This window comes from Poecilia reticulata, linkage group LG20 (genome assembly GCF_000633615.1).
Source record: "Poecilia reticulata strain Guanapo linkage group LG20, Guppy_female_1.0+MT, whole genome shotgun sequence".
NCBI lineage: Eukaryota > Metazoa > Chordata > Actinopteri > Cyprinodontiformes > Poeciliidae > Poecilia > Poecilia reticulata.
In genome coordinates, this window is record NC_024350.1 from 20,090,146 (window position 1) to 20,113,848 (window position 23,703).

The window sequence follows — 23,703 nt, forward strand, 5'->3', positions numbered from 1 at the left end:
AGCAGCCTGACAACGATTACAAATTGGAGACACGCTTGTAAAGAAAGTGCTCAGTTTCTCCCTCGAATAATGGAGTCTATGTATTGTTTTGAACTGTATGAGATTGTGTCTAGCATTGACTGAGCAGTCTTGTATACTTTTCAAACACTCCTCCCATACTTCATCAGATAACTGCTGCKCTAACTCATCCTCCCATGCTTTCTTTATCCTGGTTGTGTCTACAGGTAAGCTATTAAAGATCTTATAGAAGTATGACACTGCCCCTTGATTGATAGGRTCAAATTTATTTATTTCCTCCAGGGTTTCATGTTTCTTTAAAGTTCCAAAATCCACTACATTTTTCCTAACGTAGTCCCRAACCTGCAGATAAYGGAAAAAACTTGACGGGAGAAGATGATACTCAGAACATAACTGCGCAAAAGATGCAAAAGTTCCACTAATATATAGGTCACCTATCACACCAATGCCCTTCCCTCTCCACATCCGAAAGACGGCGTCGTTGAGACCTGGTGCAAAGGAGTGATTTTCACAGATAGGAGTATCAAAGTAAACCTCTGGAGCTTTTATAAATTTTTGTATTTGTTTCCAAATTCTGATAGTGTTGCCTATGACAAAATTATTAGTATAGARTGTTTTATTGACTTTAACAGGACTGTTAAGGAGRGCTATCAGGGACGACTTACAACAATGCAGGCGTTCTAAAGATAACCAGGTAGGGCAGGACCCATCAGATGAGGGTGGACCCTTCCTCCACCAGGCCATGATGGATAAGTAGTGATTTTTTTAGCATGTTTTATCTTCCAGGTTCTCCAGAAAAGCCAATGATCCAAAACATGTAGAATTAACATATACATTAACTAAAGTAAAGCTAATGCAATGTCATTGCTTTTTAAACAATAAAATTATCACTTTTTAATAAAAGAAATTGAAGCGTTTCTTTCCATATTTTATTGTATTTATCAAACGGTATTAAAAAGGGTTAAATGAAAAATCTGTACAATGTGACCGTTTTTAATTTTGATTAATCTTCAGAATAATCCGGTAGAATGATAAATTACTAAAATAATCGCTAGTTGCAGCCCTAATTCATGAAGATCGACAGGTTTTTAAAGTTCTGATCATTGCACTATTAGACCTTCATATCTTGACAAACTTAATATTTTTTGTTTGTTTGTTGTGATGTCGAGATCATTTAAAGTACCCAGTAAAGATCAGAAACCAGGTTTGATTGAGTCGTTTACCTCTTTTAGCCAGATCGATGGCCGTCTCTTTGCCTATCCCGGTGTTTGCGCCGGTGATCACCGCAGTTTGCCCATCGAGCCTGACGTCAGAGGACCAGGGAGCCCCGAAGAGGTTTCTGGGGAAGTTAAGAAATCTCAGCCGGTGTCTCAATCAACGTAATGGGCGTGGACATGACTAAACTACCGCTAAACAAAACCGTGGCAGTTCGCATTCAAGCGTAAATGTTACAAACGAGACGCTAATAGCTTAGCTTACAAACTGAAGTTTTGTTTGGCTAAAAGTTTACATACAGCCTTAGATAGTCAACTCTTTAAACAAACAACGTAAAGATTAAGCGATGACAAACAGAACAGAAGCCTCACCTTAGAGCTTGCATGTTACTTCCACTCAGTAGGCAGATAAAAATGTTACAAAAACCCCGAAAAACCTGACAAACTGAGAGCCAGTTCTTCGACAGCTTCCCCTCAGCCTTTCTCAATTAAAATGTGAGGCACAACTGTGACGAGGCACTCATCCCCAACGGACAGGCGTTCTGACCAATCAGATGCGAGTTCGTCAGCAGCAGACACAGCTGATTGGTCAAGCAAAATTCGTGTCGCCCTTTTTGATTGGGCGACACCAATCTATTAGATATACAGATAGACAACACATTAGATAGACAGATAGATTTTATTAGACTCAAAGTCCAAATTATATAAAAAAGAAAACGAACAAAATATCAAGCTACATTTTTTTTTATACAAATTATGTCTTTTCTTCTGTTTTTATACCCAAACGTCACATTTCAACCACATTGATAATATATGTTTTTTCTTTGTTATGATCTTTATAAAAAAGATGTATCTACATGGAAAGTTGGTTGATGTTTAGTTGCTTATAATGAACATTTGAGATCAGAGGTGGACTGATTTTATTTGAAACTACTCGTTTCATTCAAATTTTTGTTTATGCGAACATGTGATACGCACATTTTAAAATATAAATGAATGAAATGAACAAACAAATAAATAAATAAAATAAACTATTTGTTGAGGCTTGGAACACAGTCTGTCTAATCTAAAGTCTGAGCAAGTGTTGCATGCATTTCTATGCACCCAGAAATGTTGAAAAGACAATTTACTTACATACTTTTTGAAGTTGCAGATTGGATAGGAAATGTTTACATGCCCTTCTGTTTTCATTATACCCAAAGCGTCACACTTGAACCACATTGATTCAGTAGTGCTGTATCGTTGCAAAAATAACATGTTTTTTCTCTGTTATTATTATCTTTATAAAAAGATGTATCTACATGGATAGTTAGTTGATGTTTAGTTGCTTATACTAAACTTGTTTACATTTATTATCCAATCCGCAACTTCAAAAAGTATGTAAGTAAATTGTCTTTTCAACATTTTTGGGTGCATAGAAATGCAGGCAACACTTGCTCAGACTTTAGATTAGACAGATAGATTTTATTACAGACTCAAAGTCCAAATTACATATAAAAGAAGGTAAAGGTAATTTTATTTATATAGCAGATTTTCAGCAACAAGGCAATACAAAGTGCTTTACAGGACTTAAAACGAAATACAAACAAAATAGCAAACCAAAGGAAAGAGCAAAAGAAGAAAAAGCTATTGATGTTGATCCGAAGTAAATAAACTAGATACTCCTATTCATGGTTGGTAGAAAAGTATAAGTAAGTATTCTCTGGTCTAATTCCTTTCCTAGTGTAACCTCGGTAATTTTGATCGATCAGCCTAAATCAGTTCTGCGTTGTGTGAATAAGGGCCAGGAGACAGGATGAGATGAAACGTTGTTTATCTGTGCGAAACAGAATATGGACTGATCAGGAATCAGGTTCATCACAGCGGGTACAGCTACGAGGAACAGCATTTCATGTTAGCAACAAGCTAACATAACATTTTACCGGAGCGTTAAACTCAGTGAACCTGCCTCGCGCCCATCTCTCATGAACTGGTAGCGAGATGTCTGTGTTCACTATATTTAACCCCGCCAACCACCAGAAGGGGGTGCTGTTTCACCCATTACACATGAACCCAAACTTGGAAGTAATGACAAGTGGAATTCTATACAATATTAACTATGTTACACTAGGTTGGGAGAATAGGGGTCTAAAATGTATAGTTGCTAAGGTAAGGTAGTACGTTGTAGGTAGTTTTTCTGGGTTTAAGTTCTAATCCCTGTTCTGGGTTGCTAAATAAGTGTAAGTAAGTATAATCTGGATGTCTGGGTTGCTAGATAAGTACAAGTATTCTCTGGACTTTCTAAGTATGCTCTAAATTTGTAAAATTAATGAGTACTTCACAGTTTCTAAGTAATAATAAAAACTAAATGTTCCTGTTCTGGAAGATTTTTTTTCTGGATTCTAAGTTTGTTCTAATTCTTTTTCTAGGTTGCAATAATAGGAGTCCCTCTGCTTCTAAATAGTGAGTACGCTACAGTTTCTAAAATATAAACTAAAGAGTGACTAATCTAATTCATTTTCTGGGTTAAAAGTGAGTACTCAACAGTTTCTAACAAAACTGGAGTTAGGGCATTAGGGCAAATGAGAAGATTGAGACAAAACAAAGGGCAAAACAAAGATATTAGTGAAGACGGTGACGTCACAGGGCATGAAACCTCCCGTCAGAAGTCTGATAAAGGTGTCGTTATCGAGGAATTATGTCCTTGGGAGAGCTCTGTTTAGGTGGGAAGGAGCGTTATGTTTGCATATCTGCAAGGAGATTGGAAATATGCAGTACTATCTGACAAAATATCAAGCTAAAAATATGTACAAATGATGACTTTCCTTCTGTTTTTGTACCCAAAGCGTCACACTTGAACCACATTGATTCAGTAGTGCCGTATCATTACAAAAATAACATGATTTTTCTTTGTTATTATTATCTTTATAAAAAGATGTATCTACATGGATAGTTGGTCGATGTTTAGTTGCTTATACTAAACTTTTGAGAGAGGGGGTGGACTATTTAAGATTTTTTTAAACTACTCCTTTTCATTCAAATTTTTGTTTATGTGATGTGCACATTTTAAAATATAAATGAATGAAATGAACAAATAAATAAAATAAACAATTTGTTGATCCTTGGAATGCAGTTGGGAGAGAAATGTTTATTAGCCCCTCCAAAAGGTAAAGGTAAAAGTAATTTTATTTATATACCACATTTTCAGCAACAAGGCAATACAAAGTGCTTTGCAGGAATAAAAAGGAAATACAAACAAAATAACAAACCGAAGGAAAGGGTAAAAGAAGAAAAAGCTAATAACGATGTTCCACAAACTACCACAACTTCAAAAAGTAAAGAGTAAATTGTCTTCTCGACATTTTGGCAGCATGGAAACACTTGCTCTGATTTGTGTTGGTTTTCACATAAAATCCAAATAAAATACATTTAAATATTTTTTTATCCCAAATAAAATCTTTTGAAATGCTTTCAGATTATAAATTAATTTGTAAAAGTAAAGGATGAGTCTAATGTCATATTGAAGTGACTATAAATAACTGAAACTTAACGTATAAAAGCAAACTCTAGAAACGTTGCAACATTTGTCCAGCAGGTGGCAGCACACGATCACAGACTGCTTTAAACAACCAGCGGAGGCATTTTCCTCTTTCACACCGTTAGCCCTGAGACGCGACTCTTCGGACAGATTAACAGGTTGGTATTTGGGTAAATCACGTCCTTGGCACAGATTCTCCGCTTTCCTCCCGGCCAGCAATTTGCATGAAGCCCAATTATTCATCAGGCCTCTTCAAAAAGATCTCCAAAAAACGCCATGAATGGCTCATTCATGAGCTTCAGACATTGTTGGCAGCAGTAACATAGGGCTTACACTGCAGATAGAAGGTCATTAGAGTAGGAAACACTCACTGCGCTATTCATCAGCTGATTGTGCGCAAGCAAACATTTCCTTCCCTTTTCTGTCTGTAAGATCAGTCAGCAAAATTGTGGGATTTTTTTAGTGTTTCAAGTGCATCCGTGGAAGAAGAAAAAGAAAAACTCTGACAGGGAATATTACATTTTGTAGTGAGTGGTTGTAACTGAGTGGCCTTCCCAGGAATGCATATAAATCAGCTTCTTTGGATTCTGTCAACAAATAAAGCCAACAATCCTGCGATTTTGTAACCTTTGGCCTCCAATACTTCCTTAAAGCAAAAACGAGATCTTCTACAACAATCAGTTTTTCCAGTATTTATTAATCTCCCATTCCATATCTGACTTGTTTATTATCGTCTTACCAACTTCCCGTTTGTGTTTGTTGTTTTTGTGTCATCGGACGAACGAAACAGTTGACCTAACCCCATACCGGCGCCACAGTAGCAGCTTCCCGAAAGCCAAACACAATAGTGAGGCAGGAGGATGCACTGCATGAACAATGTGAACAATTTGTTAGCCATATTGGGAATATTAATATTGCTATGACAGATGGAAGCCCAGAGGATGCAGCTATGAGGCAAAGGGGAATAAATAAACATGAGAATTAGAGAATAGCTTGTGCTGATGGCGATGAATTGACAATGCATGGCTGTAATGATCCGATGGGTTAAAAATAAACCTGCTGCACAGAAGAATACACAATAAAATAAAACAGGGAAGGATACACCTGTAAAGGCAACTTCTCGTTTTCATCAGAAAACCTTTTCGGGGCCATTAGCAGATTTTTATTTTGGGCCCCCATACCAACATGCAAACACCAGATACTTTATCACTGTGTGTAACATAGCTACTGTCATTAGCATAATTTGCATTATACTATATTGCGCATCTAAATAACTGCATAAGGATGCACTGCATGTTATGCAGTTATTTAGATGCGCAATATTCTTTTACTTATTTGAAAGTAACATCAGCTGATAAACACAAAATTTACAGTAAACAAGTTAAGAAGTTTTTAAAAGTAAAAAGTAGCCATTCATATATTTCCTCTGCAGTAGTAGCAGCCAACAGAAAGAAGACATTAACCATTATCTGTGTAACAACTAGAAAAACAATATAGAAAATGTTTTTTCACTTGTAATATAATTTATTTTGTATTATTCAAAGTTATTTTAAATCTATAAATATATTTTATTGCGCTAGCTTGGTGCTCTTGGGGGCCCCCTGGTGGTGTGGGGGTTCATTTCTTCTCTACAACAGTGAAACAGCAACTAAACATCGACTAACTATCCATGTAGATACATCTTTTTATAAAGATAATAATAACAAAGAAAAACATGTTATTTTTGTAACAATACAGCACAGCTGCTAATGCCCTATTTTTAAAGAATGAAATGTATTTTGAGGTAATGAATTAGCAATCCTTAAACATTAAATCACAAACTCTAGAAAAAAAGAAAAAGGTAACCAAAAGTTCAAATTTTCTAGAGACTTTAAAAAAATCCCTTGAGATATTCTTTGATCTTATGCAAACAGAAATATTTTTAGCAGAGCTGGAAAGTTTGTATCAATGTTTCATAAAACAGATCAGAAGCAGAGCTGGAACAGGAACCACCCAAATGTTTATATTACAACAGTATCTGTCCAAGGTCACTTTCTTTCTGCCTCCCCAGACACACTCACACAGGCGGCCAGCAGTCTGGACTCTCATCTACAAAACCTGAAATTATCCGACGCTCTGGGGGATGATAAGCATCTCCAAGTGTCCACATCTGCTGTCGCCACCTCCACTGGACAGACAGACAGACATCTTTTCTAATGTTTTTTTTTTTCTGTTTGACCTTTACCCCCTTCACCGCCTCCCTCACTTGTTTGAGTGGTTACATAACACATGAACGCTGCTATTCGTTTGTGTAAACTGTTCGCCTTTGCTGATACAATCTCTCTATACCTCCGTAATTACAGTCCCTTTTTTTTTTTTAAAAAGTGGCCTTGTTGTTCACCAGATGGCAGAGATCTCCATCTCTCCGTTGTTCTGCCGACTGAAACATGTTGCATCGTTTAGCCACTCCAGTTCCCTTTGATTTCTCAACATGCATTTTTTCTCACCATTTTTCGTTTTCTCAGGGGAAATCAAACTTGGAGGTCACTCTAAAGTTTCTAAGTCTTTTGAGAATTGAAAAAATATCTACGCAACTTTATCAAAGGAGAAGAAAAACATCATTCGCTTTTTTATGTCGACATGAAGTTTGTATCTTGTACACATATTTTAAATCACTTTGAATTTTGTTTTAATTGACCTTTTCATATTTGATGCTTTTTCTGCTTATTTACGTCATAAAATGACAGAATACTATCAATATTTGATAGAAAAATCTGGAAAACATACAATAAATAAAATGGAGCTAACAGGGCGAAGAAAGCGGCTTGCTTCAAATGGACAGAATCTAAATCACACGTGTCAAACTTGAGGTCCAGGGGCCAAATGTGGTCCGCCATTTGTTTTTATGAGGCCCCCCAGATTCCAGACGCCAAATAACACGCAGCAGTTTCTACATTATTATTTTTTTGCGTTTCTCGCAAAATCAACAAATCCCTCAATTTTTTATGCTAATATATAACTTTCTGCAAAAATGGTCCACAAGTTTGAGTTTATGTGATGCTAACTCACACTTTCTTTTACCCTTCACTTGATGTCAAGTTAGTTTGTGGTCGATGTGGCGAGTCACATTTAATAATGTCATATAAAAGCGCAAATATAGCAAAATTCATTGCACATATTTCAAAATTAGCACCACAAAATCAGTGATTTTAATTGCAAAAAAATTACAAATAAATTGCTAATCACTCATAACAAGACATGAGTTGCTTTTTCATCAATGTTAAGGAATTATTACTTAAAATAAAACAAGCTCCTAAATGTTGCTGAAAAGTTACTTATGAATTTTGTCTTGTTTCAGGTGTACTAGATATTAGTAGAAACTAAACAAAAATAGCTGCTCAGGCTTTGTGTTTTTGCAGTGCAGCATCCTGACGGCGTCATCAACACGCTGGGCGATGCTTATCTTTAGCAGGGACAGAGCAGCTGGTAGCAGCTGATGTGAAGATGGATGAAACTAAATACAATCCTGGAATAAAACCCGTTGAAGACCACGAAACACTTGAAACTGAAGTGGAGTTTTATCTTCCACCAGAACGACGACCCTAAACTTAGAGGGTCGTTGACACAGAAATCAACGACCCACAGAAATCCAAGCAAGAATCCGAATCAAAAATAAACATTCACAGGCAATCAATCTCCAGTTAGGCAAATATTTCATCAAAATAAAAATTTACTGGTCCACTAAAGCTGAATAGAAATGCACACCACACTTTCTAGATTTATGAAGAACTACATAATTTCGTCATTATAACTCCTTAAAGCTGCAGTATATAACTTTTGTAAAAAAAATGGAGCTCCTGTCTTCTCCCAGTGCTCCCAGTACAAACTGCAGAAATACACCACTCAACCAGACAACCAATCAGAGCCAGGAGGCGGGTCTTAGTGCTGTAAATCACTCGTGCTCACCAACCAATTATGGTGGATAAACAGTTTTCCTGGAACAGTGAGTTGTTTTTCCCCCATTAGGCATACACAAGCTTGATTAACGGCGCTAACACCCGCCTCCTGGCTCTGATTGGTTGTTTTTGACTGGAAGCATTACATTTCTTCAGAATGATTTTTTTCACAGATTATCTGTCTGACATGGTGACAGTTTTAACAAATTTGAAAAAACAAACAAACATATTTTTGTAAAAGTTACATTTGCAGCTTTAAATCAATTATACCCAGGTCCAGCTCTATCTTTTATAGCAGTGGTTCTTAACCTGGGTTCGATCGAACCCCAGGGGTTCGGTGAGTCGGTCTCAGGGGTTCGGCGGAGCCTCTGCTGACCGCTGAGGTAAAGACACACTTGTGTAAAGTCGTGATGACGCCCCGCTTTGCCATCACTTGCTGCAGAGGATCATGTTACATTGCTTAGCCAATCAGAGGATCACGTTACATTGCTTAGCCAATCAGAGGATCACGTTACATTGCTTAGCCAATCAGAGGATCACGTTACATTGCTTAGCCAATCAGAGTTGCGGAGGAGCACTGATTAAAGAAGCTCCACTCTCAGCATGGATTTGAACTTGTGTCTTTTATAACTTCAGAAAAGCTCACAGTTTTGACCAAATTCTGTAACTTTCGGTGAACTTCTAAATCTGCTCCATAGTCGCATCTTTTCGGGGTTGCTACTGCCTCTAGTGGCGAGGGGGTGGTAACACGACTAATATAATTACATCACTAAATCAGAATACAGCAAAGTCTTTATAATTTATAATTTATTTTTCATTCTCTTAAGAATGTAGAGCTAATTAAATGATCTAAACACCTAAAGACCTTAAAGTGGTTCTAGTTTCTCTCGAAGGCCAACCTGTTGAAAGTGTGGCAGATTTTAAAGACCTGGTCGTTCCTGAAAACACTTGACTACATTTTTAAGAACTGTTCTCAGAGACTCTACCTTTTAAGAAGCCTTGGTGATCTTGGGGTGACCCAATTAGACTCAAGTTGGGGTACCCCTATGTCTTGAATTTGGAAAAAAAAAATTTTATCACAAAAGAAGGGTTCAGTGAATGCGCAGATGAATCTAATGGGTTTGGTACCTCAAAAAAGGTTAAGAACCACTGGTTTAGATGAATCCCTTCTCCAACATGTGAGTCAAATGAAATAGCCGTTCCCAGGCGTCTGCAGAGCTGAATTTCCCAATCCACTGATTGGGAAATTCAGCTGCTTGACTCAAGCGTGTTGGAGAAGAAATGCAAATAAAAGCTGCAGGATAGCAGAGCTTAATTCTTCAACTAAAACTCAATTTATATAATTATACGTTAAAATAATAAGAGCATCCATGCAGTGCAGTAATGCCAGCTAATTAACATGTGCATTGTGGTTCGACTCTTTGACTGTGGGGAAACAGGAACGGATCAATACCCACTGCAGAGTCATTAGACGGAGAACGGAAAGCTGATTTTACCTGATCTGCTTTCCGCTGTTAACAGCCTTTTACCCCGACAGTCAGCTAAACTCTAGAGTGGCGTTCTGATCATAATTTAAATCATTTTATTTAAAAGAAAACTGCATTTGAAGTTTGGGTTTGAAGAAAACTCCAAAGCTTTACTCTTAGATGTTACGTTTTTCTTCTTTTTAGGAGACAGTGATGGTTAATTAGATCATTTAAATAGCGCCAAACGTCTGCAAATGTCTTTACATTACATTTAGGCATTTATTTATTATTTATTGTAATAAATTTACGATCACAATAAATTTTTGTCATAATAAATTCTAATTAATAATGTTTTAAACTCCCTATAAGTATCCATATTGTTGGGATTATTTTTTACTATTTTTCTCTTCTGTTTGTTCATTGATATTCTATCAATAGTCTGTGATTGAAGCGGAGAGTAACAAAAGTCAGATTTAACCTCATATAAATGCAAATACTGCAAAAATTCCTAGCAAATATTCCTAAATTAGCACCAACAAATCTGTGATTTTGATTGCAAAAAATCACTAAAACAATTGCAAAATCCTGGAGGGACTGATTAGTGTGAAAAGATGATCAATAATATTATTAAATCCAGAAACAGATACTTATTAATATTTTAACAATTTACTGGGTTTTATCCAGAGGTGAGTAAAATGTACTCAAGTAAATGTAGCACTACTTCAGTATATTTTTACTGAAGTTAAAGTAAAAAGTATCCGTCCAAGAAATTACTCAAGTAAGGGTAAAAAAGTATTTGGCAAAAGGTAACTCAAGAACAGAGTAACTGGTCAAATTATCAATCATTTAATATTTAAAAATGACATCATGAAATGTATCAAAATATAAAGTTTTGTTGAAAATTGGGTATTTTAAACAGCAAAATGACAGTAATTCATTTAGGTAACAACAACAACAAAAAATATCAGGCAAAAGAAAATGTTTCCAAATCATTTTCTTTCAATAAAAAAACATATGAAACTGATAAAACCTGCAGGTGTGTGTCTGAGTCCTTGGTGATTTTTTCTTAAAACATATTTGTTTTTCATCCAGTGAGTAGAAAATCCAGACATTTTACTCAAGTAAGAGTAGAAATACTTAAGTAATAAAATAGTAAAAGGACAGTGTAGTGAAAATACTCCCTAAATTTACTCAAGTAAATGTAATTGAGTAAATGTAACTAGTTACTACCAAACTCTGGTTTTTCAGTGTATCGTGGCCCTTTGAGGACCGTCATGATCCCGATTTGGCCCAGAATTAAAACGAATTTGATGCCTCTGGTCTGAACTAAAAGCTGCAGCATCTCCAGAACCTTCATCCTCCGTGGATTGATCCTCACCATTTCATCGTGATGAAAGGATGAAGGGACATCAGCTCAGTGTCACCTTGTTGCTCCAAACTGGACCAAGCAAATGGGATCCACTGTGTCCTTTCAGCATCAACGTGATTAGTGGATTCAAAGCGGCCCTTGAGGATGAAAGTGGGACAGTCGGTGAATCTAGGTTGGGTTTCCCTTTGAAGGTGAGCAGACGCTCGCTGTGGCTCTGCAGTGTCCTGCAGGAAACAGGCGAGCCGATCTATTTATAGAGACTTTTCAAGCAGCCAGAGGAGAGGAGCTGCTGGAGAGCAGAGCAAAACAGAAGCCTCCGATTCCTGCATGAAATTTGTATCAGGATGAGGCATATAATATGCACCACGTAAAGAAGACTCATACTTGTCTCGATGTAGTTTTAATCATTGCTTTTTGATGTTTTTATTTGTGGATATTAGAGAGAAATGGTTTAAAAATCCTTTTAATTTTATGGTGTTCAAACTCTAAGTGGTTTCTAGGGAGGGTGGAAAGTAAATAAAGGATGACCCGATCTGATTCCAGTCGACCAGAAACTCTGCAGGACACTTCATAAATGAGACAAAAATGTTTTCCCCAAAATAATTGTTTTATTTTATTACCATTCCCTTCCATCTGTCATCCATCCTTCTGATTTTTCATCCCGATTTCTATGGAATATCAAAAATTGTCTTTAAATAAATTTCATATCAATTTGAAAGGCTAATAAATGGATACAAGAAAACTAATGCTATTATGTCTATAATTTAATTAGTTTTATAAATGCACAAGTTAGTTTTAGTAAACTATAGTTCATTTCATTTCCAATTAGAATGTCTCCATTTCAGTTTTCGTTAGTTTCAGTTAACTATAATAACCTTGTTTCCCACAGTGGGACAGATGTTTGTCTTCCAGATGTTCCCAGGTCTATCCCAGGCTGTAAACTGGTTTATAAGGTTTACCAAACATAATCGACTCGAATGATTTGTGATCTTCCTCCAACAGTTTATGAAATGGGAAGCAACTTACAGGATGTGACATTTACCACTGTTTGTTCAGTTTTAATGCAGAACGCTGGACAGCAGGATTTCTGACAAAATGCATCACTGAGTGGTTTTATTCATGGAGATTCAAAATGTATTTAAATGCTAAGATCTGAGTTTACTTCCTCAAATTGTAATTATCTGGTTTGGTAAACTAAGACTGCCTGAGAGCGCAAAGACTTGATGTTTGAACTTTGCACTAAAGTTATTTTCTGGTCCACCTAAATGGACATAAATGTTTTTAATTTAAAAATAGTTGTTGATTTAGCTCAGACGCTTGGGATGAATACGTTAGTTTGAAAAACGTGTTTGTTGCAGTTGAGACCAATTTAAATGAGCCACATCTTAAATTGCACCTCAGTTTTGAGGCTTATTTTCAAATTCTCAGCATTAATCAGTGAACAAGCAGCACTTTATGCAAAGGAAAGCTATGACGACAGAAACATACTTATTTTTAATCTGAAGAGCTACATTTAAACTTATTTGGACCATTATATTCATTATATAGCAAACTCATGAGTAGGGGTTATCAGTTCTCTTTATTGCATTTTAAACACTAATACTTAATAATGATCAGGTCATTAATCACAGATCCCAATAGTCTCCAACTGGGTTTTAATGTTTAAGTCTTAAATATCTTGAAATTTCAGAATTAAAACCAAAAAATGTCAACCATTAAAAAAAGACTCAGAAAGCTACATATGATACACAGTTTACAATATTTCAAGACGCCACAACCATCCGCTGCTGCCATCCCGTTTGTCGGTAATTAGCTCAATTGTTAGCATTAGCTCTCATATGCTAGCCTGTTTTGCCAACTTTAGCATCCTGCGTTCCCAATACCGTTAAACTATTAGCTCTTATTAACAGATCTCGAAATGATATCACACATAAATTGAGTGTAGTGGCGAAATCCAGAAGGATTTTGCTAACTTTCGATGAGTAAATATGTTTAAATAATACAAAAGTCTGAGTATTTGCGGTCCTGAATCGCTTGGTTAGCAACTGGCTGGTAAAGGCTTACTGTTGTTATGGCAACCGGACTGGAGTCAGGTAGGAAAACGGCGTGAAATAGGAGCGGACATTTAAATTAATTACAATGTGATGAGCAGCAATTACTGAACAGATTGACTAGCATCAGGTAAAACACCTGGGATTGACTAATTAATTCCATAATGCAGACACAGCGGACTTCTGTCTTCTTCTTGTGTTTTATTGGCGGTTGGCAAGAAACATTTGGTATGCATTACCGCCACCTACTGGTATAAAATGTGGTTCTTTGTTTTCCCAAAAAGCTTAATTCAAATGTGAATGTTTTTAATTTCTTAATCTCCTGGTTGTATATTTTTTAAACTGAATGTTATATATATATATATATATATTCTTTCTAAACTCCTCCAACATTAACCTTTTTTCTATCTCATTTCTCCAATATACTAAAATCACATTCTATTGTTTCAAATTGTACTGTTTTGTAGACTAGTAAGCCTCTCTTTTTGTCACTTGTTTGTTACACATAAAATTGTGTTTTTATGTATTATTTTCTCCCAACTTTTTAACAAATGACAGGTATCTATTTTTACTAGGAAGAAATAGTAAAATGGGAGATTTTTTTCCCTTGATTTCAACAAATTAAATCAACAAACATGAGGTTATTTGGAAGTAAGTACTTAATTTCTCATGAGACATAATTGGTTCATCAGGTGTTCCACATCATGCTAATGAACCTGTGCTTGTACAAATATAATCAACCACAAGGCTGGAGCTTGTGTCTGGGCAGAGCAGAACAACCAGATACTTTCACTAGCATTTTGTTTTACTTTTCCCATGCAAAATTATAGGTGACAAAAATGCGACGGCTTGCATAAGAAGGCTGCAAAAGTTTTTATAGAGATTGGTGGTTAATGATGTTTATGTTCTAGTGATGCATGTGGCTCTGTTTGCTAACTCAGCTTCAGCATTTTTAAAAGCTTCCAGCTAATTGGTTCTCAAACACATCACGCCTTTACTTTTCCTAGGGGCATGTTGTGTGTTGTGTGGAGCACAGGGGCAAAACCGGGTGCATTTTGACTCGCTACAGAGATGGAGACCGATGTATAAGGGGAAAAAAATAATCATACAGCTTGTTCTTAGAAAAACCAATCACTCTGACCTCATCCGCGCTCTTCCATGACCCAACATGCCTCTCGGGCTGGCAGCCTCCAAAAATACCCGAGTCCTGATGATGCACTTGGATTGGGGACACTGCTTCTTTATGTAATCCAACTTGTTTGGAGGTGGAAGAAAAAAATGCAAATCTGTGGTGCCTAATTGGTTTTTAGATTTAGGATATTATCACTAAAACCTAAAATCTATCAATATCGGTGTATTAATACTGATCTATCTGGAGTAAGATGTCTGAGTATCATCTCTAATAAAGAGGCATTTGATTCAGATTCTCTTTGTCGGCTAAAAGGCATTTCAACAAATTCTCCAGGGCCTAGATTTGATTTTCTATGTTTTTCTTTCAGGGATTACATTATATAAGACATCACATAATCTCAATTTGTATGTAAACTAGATTTCTGGAGTGAACAGACAGATTAAAAGCGCTTTCAGGCTGAACAGCATTTCAGTGTTTTTACCATAAATTCTCTTCTCCATTCCTAAATTCACTTTTTTAATCTTTAAATCTTTCCTGAAAATATCCTTGAGCTTAAAATACTATGATTACAACACTGATCACATAAAGTTTCTTTAGTCTTTAATAAAAAAAATTCCACCACATTTTAGCTATGAGAGACAAAAAAAAAAAGAAAAAATAGTATAAACAGCAAATTGTGACTATGCAAATAATATTTACAGACAAATCGTTTTAATTTGTGTATGAAGCCAAATTAAAATTTGTAAAAATCTGACAAGTAAGCTTTCACATGTAGTTAGGAAAACAGAGTAGAAGGGAAAGTGTAGGTCAGTCAGAGTTGATAAAGGCTGAGAAAACCTTGGAGAGTTGCTCTTGGGATTGCTAACTAGACTCTTGAGTGTTCTTGTTGTCTCTTTGCAATTTTCTTGCAACACCTGAACAAATATTTCTCTCATGGATGAGTGACCTTGAGAAAGTTGATAAAAACTAATCAGTAAATTGGGAGAAGGAGAGAAAACATTATTCAAACTGTTTAGACAACTAAAGATAAACTGCAATTTACAAGTAGAAGAAGTAATGAGTTCAGTTAAACATTAAGATGTCACAGAAACATTTTTGTCTTTAAAAGGGCTGAGAAAGGAAAACAGTCAAATAATGATTCAAAAATCACTTCAAAATTTGCAACCTGACTAGAGCCACTGCCTTTTTGCTGCTCAGCTCTCACTCTCAGTGGCTCCGCCCTACTCACTGCAGAACTTTGTTTTGATAGGCAACATGGCGTCCTGGTAGCCAATCACATGTGAGGAAATGGGATCATACCATTATGTGAAAATAGAGAGGGGGACATGACAGTCAGAATCTGAGAATCTGTTAATCTCTTCAGTCAGCTGACTCCTATAAACGAAGCTGCAACTTAAAGATATTATATAATATATAATAAATTAAAGTTGTGTTTGGAAGATTTCTCTGCAGTGTTCATTTGTTTTTATGTTAAATAAAAACTAAACATTTGATATAAATAATATAGTAAAGTAAGACATTTAATAGAAACACCACATTTAATTGCATTGAATTTTCCTTTATTAAAGGAAACTTATTATTAATTTCTTTTGGGATCAATATTTGAATTTGAAACAGTTAAAATCACATGAATTTGTTTCTTCTCACTATATGTCATTAAAAAATGTACTGTCTTCTTTGACATTTCTGCCAGAAGTAACATCCGATTGATCACAAAATGTATTTCCCTTGCAGTTGTGCAAAATATCCAAATTTTGATAGTTCTGAAAAATCACCTCATCCAAACGCAAAAAAAAAAAAAACATTTATTGAAAAACAAGATTTTCTTTTTAAACTACCATGTTTCCATTAAGCAAATTTGTCAGTATTTTGTAGAAATCCACTTTGACAAAGGACTTCTTTTGGCCAAAGCCAAATTCTGCTGCTTTTATAGACAGAAACTCGGAGCCTGGCTGGTTTCTGCGTTCTTGGAGTCCTGAAGACTCTGGGTGTAAAATCTTTTGGCCCTGTAGGGTCAAAGCTGACTGGCACATTGTTAAAACGGAGAGTAAAGTTCCTTTTGCTATTCAGTGAACCTAAATGAGCTGCAAGGGCCAGAATGAAAGGATAAAAGGAAACCATCCAGCCCTGTCCAGCTCTGAGAGAGAGCTGCAGGGTTCAAATGCATCTAAATGAAGGCCTGACTTGATTCAAGCTGGGATTTATGCCAATTTTTTTTTTTTTGGTTTCCAGATGCAGCAGAATATAAGATCCAGACATGGATGGTTACTATTCTGGTCTGTTTACCAGTTTGGATCCATTTTTAGGAGGCCATGTTTGGTTCAATGTCTCCATAATTAAACTTTTATGACCTTTTCTTTGATCCAAACTCTTGAAATATTTTTAGTCTCAGCTCAACAAAGAAAGGAAAAAGTGAAAAGATGCTTGGATCTTGTCCGTCCATCCATCCATCCATCCATCCATCCATCCATCCATCCATCCATCCATCCATCCATCCATCCATCCGAGGATGGATCCATCAGAGGATCCAAGCATCTTTTCCATCATGGATGGATGGACAAGATCCAATCATCTTTTCACTCATGTGCATAAAACTGAAACTTTTTCTTTTCTTTGTCAAGCTGAGACTAAAAATATTTCAAGAGTTTGGATCAAAGAAAAGGTCATAAAAGTTTAATTATGGAAACATTGAACCAAACCTGGCCTCCTAAAAATGGATCCAAACTGGTAAACAGACCAGAATAGTAACCATCCATGTCTGGATCTTATATATCCATCCTTGGATCTTGTATAAAAGGGAAAAACTCTTGAACACAATTTTCATATCCTGCTACCAGATATCGTAAACAGATGGAAGTATTGCTGCAGGCGTTCCTGGGCTTTTTTTAGACAGATTACCGACAACACAGATTTGTGTCTCACTTTTTGAGCCTGTGTTGTCCTACATTGTCTTTTAAGGAGAATTGGTGTCTGATGTGTGGACTCTGAAACCAACCAGCAGCTGTTGGATTCAGCTTTTGCCATTTCCCCTCCAGGTTACTGGACTGATTTCAGATTCCTGGAAAATAAAACTAGAGGCTGTTTTTTTTCTTTGAGAGATTTCTTTGGGGACTCAAGACAGAAGAAAATAGCAAAACCTTTACTTCTAAACATTCCTGTGATTTATGTACAACTTTGTGCTTTGTCAGGATCTATTTAGTCGCCCATTTGTGTATATGTTTTGGATCTGTTGCGTTCATCCCTTTCAACTTTAATTTTGTAGCTGTAAGGATTTAAATTAGTTCTGGACAATATAGCTGAAAAAAACGTATATAAACGCTTCATATCAATCAGTATAGATCATTATTGATTAGTTTCTTTTGGTGTCGTTTAATTAAAATATAATTTGAATTATCTAGTTCACTTAAGTTGTGCTTACAAAAATCACACAAGTTATTAGTTAAATTAATAGATTTTTTTGAGGCAACAAGTTAACAAATTGTTTATTAAAGTTTACTTTTCAAAACTATTAACTAGGTACGGCTAGATTTAAAGTGTTCAAAAAGCTTACTGAGTTTAAGTTGCGTTGAATAATTTAAGTTTTTGTAATCGATTTAGGTAAATACATCATAGTACAGTTGAATTTATTCCATAAGGGACAGTACATATTAATCAGCATGCATACATTAAATTAGGACTAGACAATAAACCAATAACAATATATATTGTGATAGACACATGATCAATATCAATAGATAATATTTGTCTGAGAATATTCAATAATTTCACTGAACTCTGACCCAGAAAAGCACAGCATTCTTCAATATTGGTCGCATCTACTATCTCACTCTCAGTCACTCTACGGTTACCTAGCAACTCACTCGTTCTATGGTTACCTAGCAACGACCTGTGAAGTAACTTGCGCAGCAGTAGCTGTGAAGGTTTTTGGAGTGAGTTTAGCAGTATTTCACATATTTAAAACAAAACCACGTATAGGAGTTGCCTCTCCTTTACCACTCCTTTATCTGTTAAAGGAGTGGTAATACGTGGTAAAGGATTTTCCACTCCTTTACGTGGTTAAGGAGTGGTAACTCCTTTACCACGTCTTTCAAGTTTCTCATTCTGTTGCAGCATTGACTGCCTTCTGTTAGCTTGAGAATAAGAAAGCTGCTTGACATGAAGCATAAAGTATAAACGTTGGTTACAGGTGACATGTGAGAAACTATTGTAAAGGTTTTGTAGAGAGTTGATCTGTAGGCAATAAGTTTGAGAGCTTCTGTGAAACAACCTTAAACTCTACGACAGGTTTTAAGAGGAGTAATGAAATCTGAATCCATAAAAAAAGAACAACAAGGGTTGAGCTATTTACATTTTTTGCCTTCACCGAACACATAAAGAATAATTATAGAGGTGCGGTTAATTTTCCCATGTCAATCACGATGTCAGAATAAATTTTAGCATCGTAGAAAGTCTAGAAGTTTCTGTGTTATAAACTGAACTGAATTTATTTGTTATTGGATGAGTCAAACTACATTTTCTGGTAAGAAGTTCAAACACCATTGTTATTTAAAATCAGAAATATGACTCAGATATTTTTGGAGAAAGGCATCTGAAAGGATTTGTTCTGAAACTGCTGGGTTTTCGGTTCGACCATAATTGTTGTGTTTTTGGTTGGAGACAAAACACCAATTCAAGTATTTTCTTTTTAATATTGACAAAGTTCTGCGCACATTTGCAGTGAAAATGCAGTTATTGTTACCAGAATGTCACCAAAGTTTATGTAATTTGTTGCAGTACACTCTTTAACCAGTAGGAGTCACTAAATCCCACTTAAAACAACATAAAGAATAAAATTAAGGAGCCAATTTTTATGAGACACTTAAAAAACCCTTTGCAATAACTTGATGTCACGCACAGTTTAATTAAAGAAAATATCACCCAGGAATGACGCAAGGGGTCTCACACACATCACGAAAGAAATACAAATAGAAATCCACCAGATGTTTACATTTCTCAACAGTTCACATGCACCAATTACGGACTGGTCTCCAACCTGGCATATCCACTTTCATTACAGTTTGTTACGACTGGCTCAAGGTCATAACAAAACTGGAGACCATGCAAGGGTTAAAGTTTAGAACAATTAATATTTATTAACAAAAACAACAATGGATTGTGGATATCAGTATCAGTGGTGTAATGCAAATGCTTGGATGTGTTGTATGAGTGCATATGGAAGTGTTGAAGTGCCAAAACAAAGTCAAACGCAAATGTGCAAAAAGGAGGGGAGCTGAGGCCTGGCAACAAGACACCACAAGCGGCAGAGTGGACGCCGAAGGCGACCCAGAAGACGGATACAACCAGGTTCAAGTACTCTGTGCTCCCAATCAACCTGATCAGGAGCACCTGTAAAGGGGAGGAGCACAAGGACAGACAAAGGCAACACCTGCAGCCCAGCCCTTAAGGCCCAGGGCCATGACAAGTTAAAACTCAGTATTACATGAGCTGCAAACTGTATTCACAGGTTTAACACAAACATGACGTAGTAGGGATTGTTAACTGATTAAAACGTGCAAATCTGTTTGGGTTCAAGTAGAGTTAAATCATCATTTAGAGGAGAAAATTAAGATCTCAGCCACTGTGCCTGCTGCAGATATTTTTACCAATCAGTTAAGTTGCAATCTGATAGCGTGTGAGCGTGTTTACTCTGACGCTTTGGATTACAGCCGTGGCGAACGATATTAAGATAATGAGGTCTGTCTTTCAGGGACAGATATCAGCTCTGACCGACTGCAGCAGCTTTAAAATGCTCAGAGCTGAAGGAGGTTTTGGTTTAGATGCAAAATTTAGGAAATCCTTTAATCAGCATTGAATTAACACAATTAAATCCATTTAAATCTCTGATTAACATGGACCTTTGTTCATTCATTCATTCATTTTAAATCTTGCTGGCCTTAGCAGAGTAAAAAAATCACCATGACCTCTGCAAATCTGCAAATCTTTGTTGTGACCCAAAATATTAGCTTTCCAAAACACCCATTAAGCTTGTTGGCTGTAAGAGCAAGATGACCCTTATTTATTGAAAGCTTACTGAGTTCATGCTTGATTACTGACAAAAAAAGAAAGCTGACACATTTTATTATCATTTTAGATTTTAGTAGATTTAACAAAAAAAAAAAAAGCTCCTGAAAAATAGTTACTGGAGAGCAAATTTTGCTGTGTCCATATTGGTTAAAAATGATAAAGAAAATTGTTTGCCATTATTCAAATATAAATGAAATGCCTTTTAAATATTATTTTGTTCTTTACACACCTTTTTGGTGACTGACATGATCAATTTCATGTGTCCCCAGTGCAGTGTCATAGACTTCCTCATGACATTTAAACTATAATATACACTGCTCAAAAAAATAAAGGGAACACTTAAACAACACAATATAACTCCAAGTAAATCAAACTTCTGTGAAATCAAACTGTCCACTTGGGAAGCAACACTGATTGGCAACGTGGACCCTCGTTGGGTCAATCAGTGTTGCTTCCTAAGTGGACAGTTTGATTTCACAGAAGTTTGATTTACTTGGAGTTATATTGTGTTGTTTAAGTGTTCCCTTTATTTTTTTGAGCAGTGTATATATATATATATATATATATGTTTTTCTTCAATAAGTTGATTGACTGGACTAAGCCTTATTTTAATATGCAATTTAATCTACTGAAACTATTTTCTCATTTGATATTTTCTTCATACTATACATGTCCCAGTACTAACTTTCCACCCTGTTATGATGTTTCATTTCTGCCTTCAAAAAGTCTAAAATTTCATAAAAAACATTTAATGTAAGTGACATCAATTGGTTTTGATGTGAATTCAACCATGGAAAACAAAGTGAGCTTCAACTGTCACCATCTCTGTACTTTTTCTTATCTTAAATATGTTAAACCTGTATATGTAAAGCTTAAAGTTCCACCCTGTTATGATAGATTGTGAAAAATGTTTATTCAGTAGAATTTAAAAAACATAATATTATACTTTGTCATTAGAGGTTTGTTATCCTGTTGAAGGTTAGCTAGCTAAATGTTGACCACATAAAGAGCTACAGGTAGATTAGTTAGAAAGTTCCACCCTGTTATGTTCCACCCTGTTAGGAAAGATTGTGAAAAATGTTTATTCAGTAGAATTTAAAAAACATAGTGTTAGATTTAGTCATTAAAGGTTTGTTATTCTGTTGAATGTTAGCTAGCTAAATGTTGACCACATAAAGAGCTACAGGTAGATTAGTTAGAAAGTTCCACCCTGTTATGTTCCACCCTCTTATGTTCATGAACCAAATAAGGTAGAAATTAGGGTGAAAAGAAATACATTTTAGTCAAATAAAAACATTTCAGATGATGGAATAGAGATGCAGAGTAGTCTGAGGTATTTTCAGATGTCTTTGCCATTAGTCTGTTTTCATTTCACTAGTTACCCCCATTGACTCYTGTGAGGGGAACAATGAGTACCTGTCATGGAAAAATCCACTACAGGGATATCACATGTTYTTGCCAAATAGAGCCAGGACAAATACTCTACMKATACTTTGACTTGAAAGAGCCAATCCTGCAACTAATAATGAAAATCATCAGATTTTAGAATCAAAGACTTTGATTTTCCACCCTGTTATGGGACAATCCACCATGTTATGTTCCATTCCACACATGTTTTTATTAAATATTGTTACAGAAACATTAAGTACTGTGAATTTTTCTGTGCCATGTTGGGAGTTGAAGACCAATAAATGCAAATATTGGTATAAATTTTTAAAATTACCAATATTTTCAATGCTGTCAGTAATAATTAGTAAAAAAAACAGTTTTTTTCTTTACAATACAGTCAAACCAATAAATCATTACTGTTTAAACTTTACCTTTAATAACATAAAGTTACCTAATTTTTAAAGTGCAATCAGTAATACTTTTATAACAAATTTATATCAGTAATGATTTCTTGGTTAATGTCAAGTTGTCATAACAAAGACATTTTGAATAATGTCAACTTTGTATTAAAAGTCTCATAATTTACCGAATGACGCTTTATGACAACAGTCATAAATATTCATGAAGGCTTATTCATGTTCATGACAGGAGTTATGTCATGTTTATGACAGTGTTATGATAGTCTTATTCACCCCCTTCAAATAAAGTGTTACAGAAAATTATACATTGAATTATATTAAGATGCCGCGTGAACGACACTCTGTCTCTCAATTTTATGAGCTGCTAAATTATAATCTGAGTAGTGAATCATCAAATATTAAACTTCTATGGCAGAAATATTTGAGAAAAGAGTTTACAAAAGAAAGATGGCTGAGTGTACAGTCAGATGTGAAAGAGGCCAGAAGTAAATTTATACAGTATAAGGTGCTACATAGATATTATCATACACCTACTAGGTTACATAGAATGAAAATAATGTCAAACAACATGTGCTGGAAATGTAAGGAAGAAGTGGGCACATGTTTGCATTGTTTTTGGGACTGCTCTCTGGTTTCACCATTTTGGATTAAAATCTTGGAGGCTCTCAGTGCATGGCTTGGCTCAGAGATCCCTCAGACTCCAGAACTGTGTTTACTGGGAGACAGATCTCAAATGCCAAACACCCCAAAAGGAGTTTTTACAGCTGTGGTGGTCGGTCTGGTGACAGCCTGCAGGATCATCTTAAGACATTGGAAAGTGTCCCGAGCTAAATGAGTGGATTAAATCGATGACGGAAACAGCTTCTTATGAAGCCGTGCTCAACAACATGGATGGGAACAGCTACGGCTTTGAGTAATGCATCTGGATGAAGCTTGATTTTCCCGGACAACTAACTTTCTCCCAACTACTGAATGTTTTTGAATTAACACTAACATACATATGAACATACATATGGGTGGGGGGTGCACCAGCCTTTTTGTTCTATGTTTGTGTTTTAAGTGAGACAATATTCAGAAAATCAATAAAATTTGAATTACAAATAAGTTACATTCTGAAGTCTTTAGAAACA

General features: G+C 35.8%; 1 protein-coding gene across 1 annotated transcript in view; it reads right to left on the reverse strand.

Moving 5' to 3' along the window:
- Positions 1-1,734, reverse strand: part of rdh12l (retinol dehydrogenase 12, like) — a 5,907-nt gene extending 4,173 nt beyond the window's left edge. The window contains exons 1-2 of the mRNA XM_008396534.1: positions 1,605-1,734; positions 1,242-1,357 (exon numbers count right to left, since the gene is read on the reverse strand). Coding sequence (XP_008394756.1) covers positions 1,242-1,357; positions 1,605-1,618 — 130 coding nt within the window. The 5' untranslated portion in view covers positions 1,619-1,734. The remainder of the gene's footprint in view (positions 1-1,241; positions 1,358-1,604) is intronic.
- Positions 1,735-23,703: the final 21,969 nt, after the last annotated feature.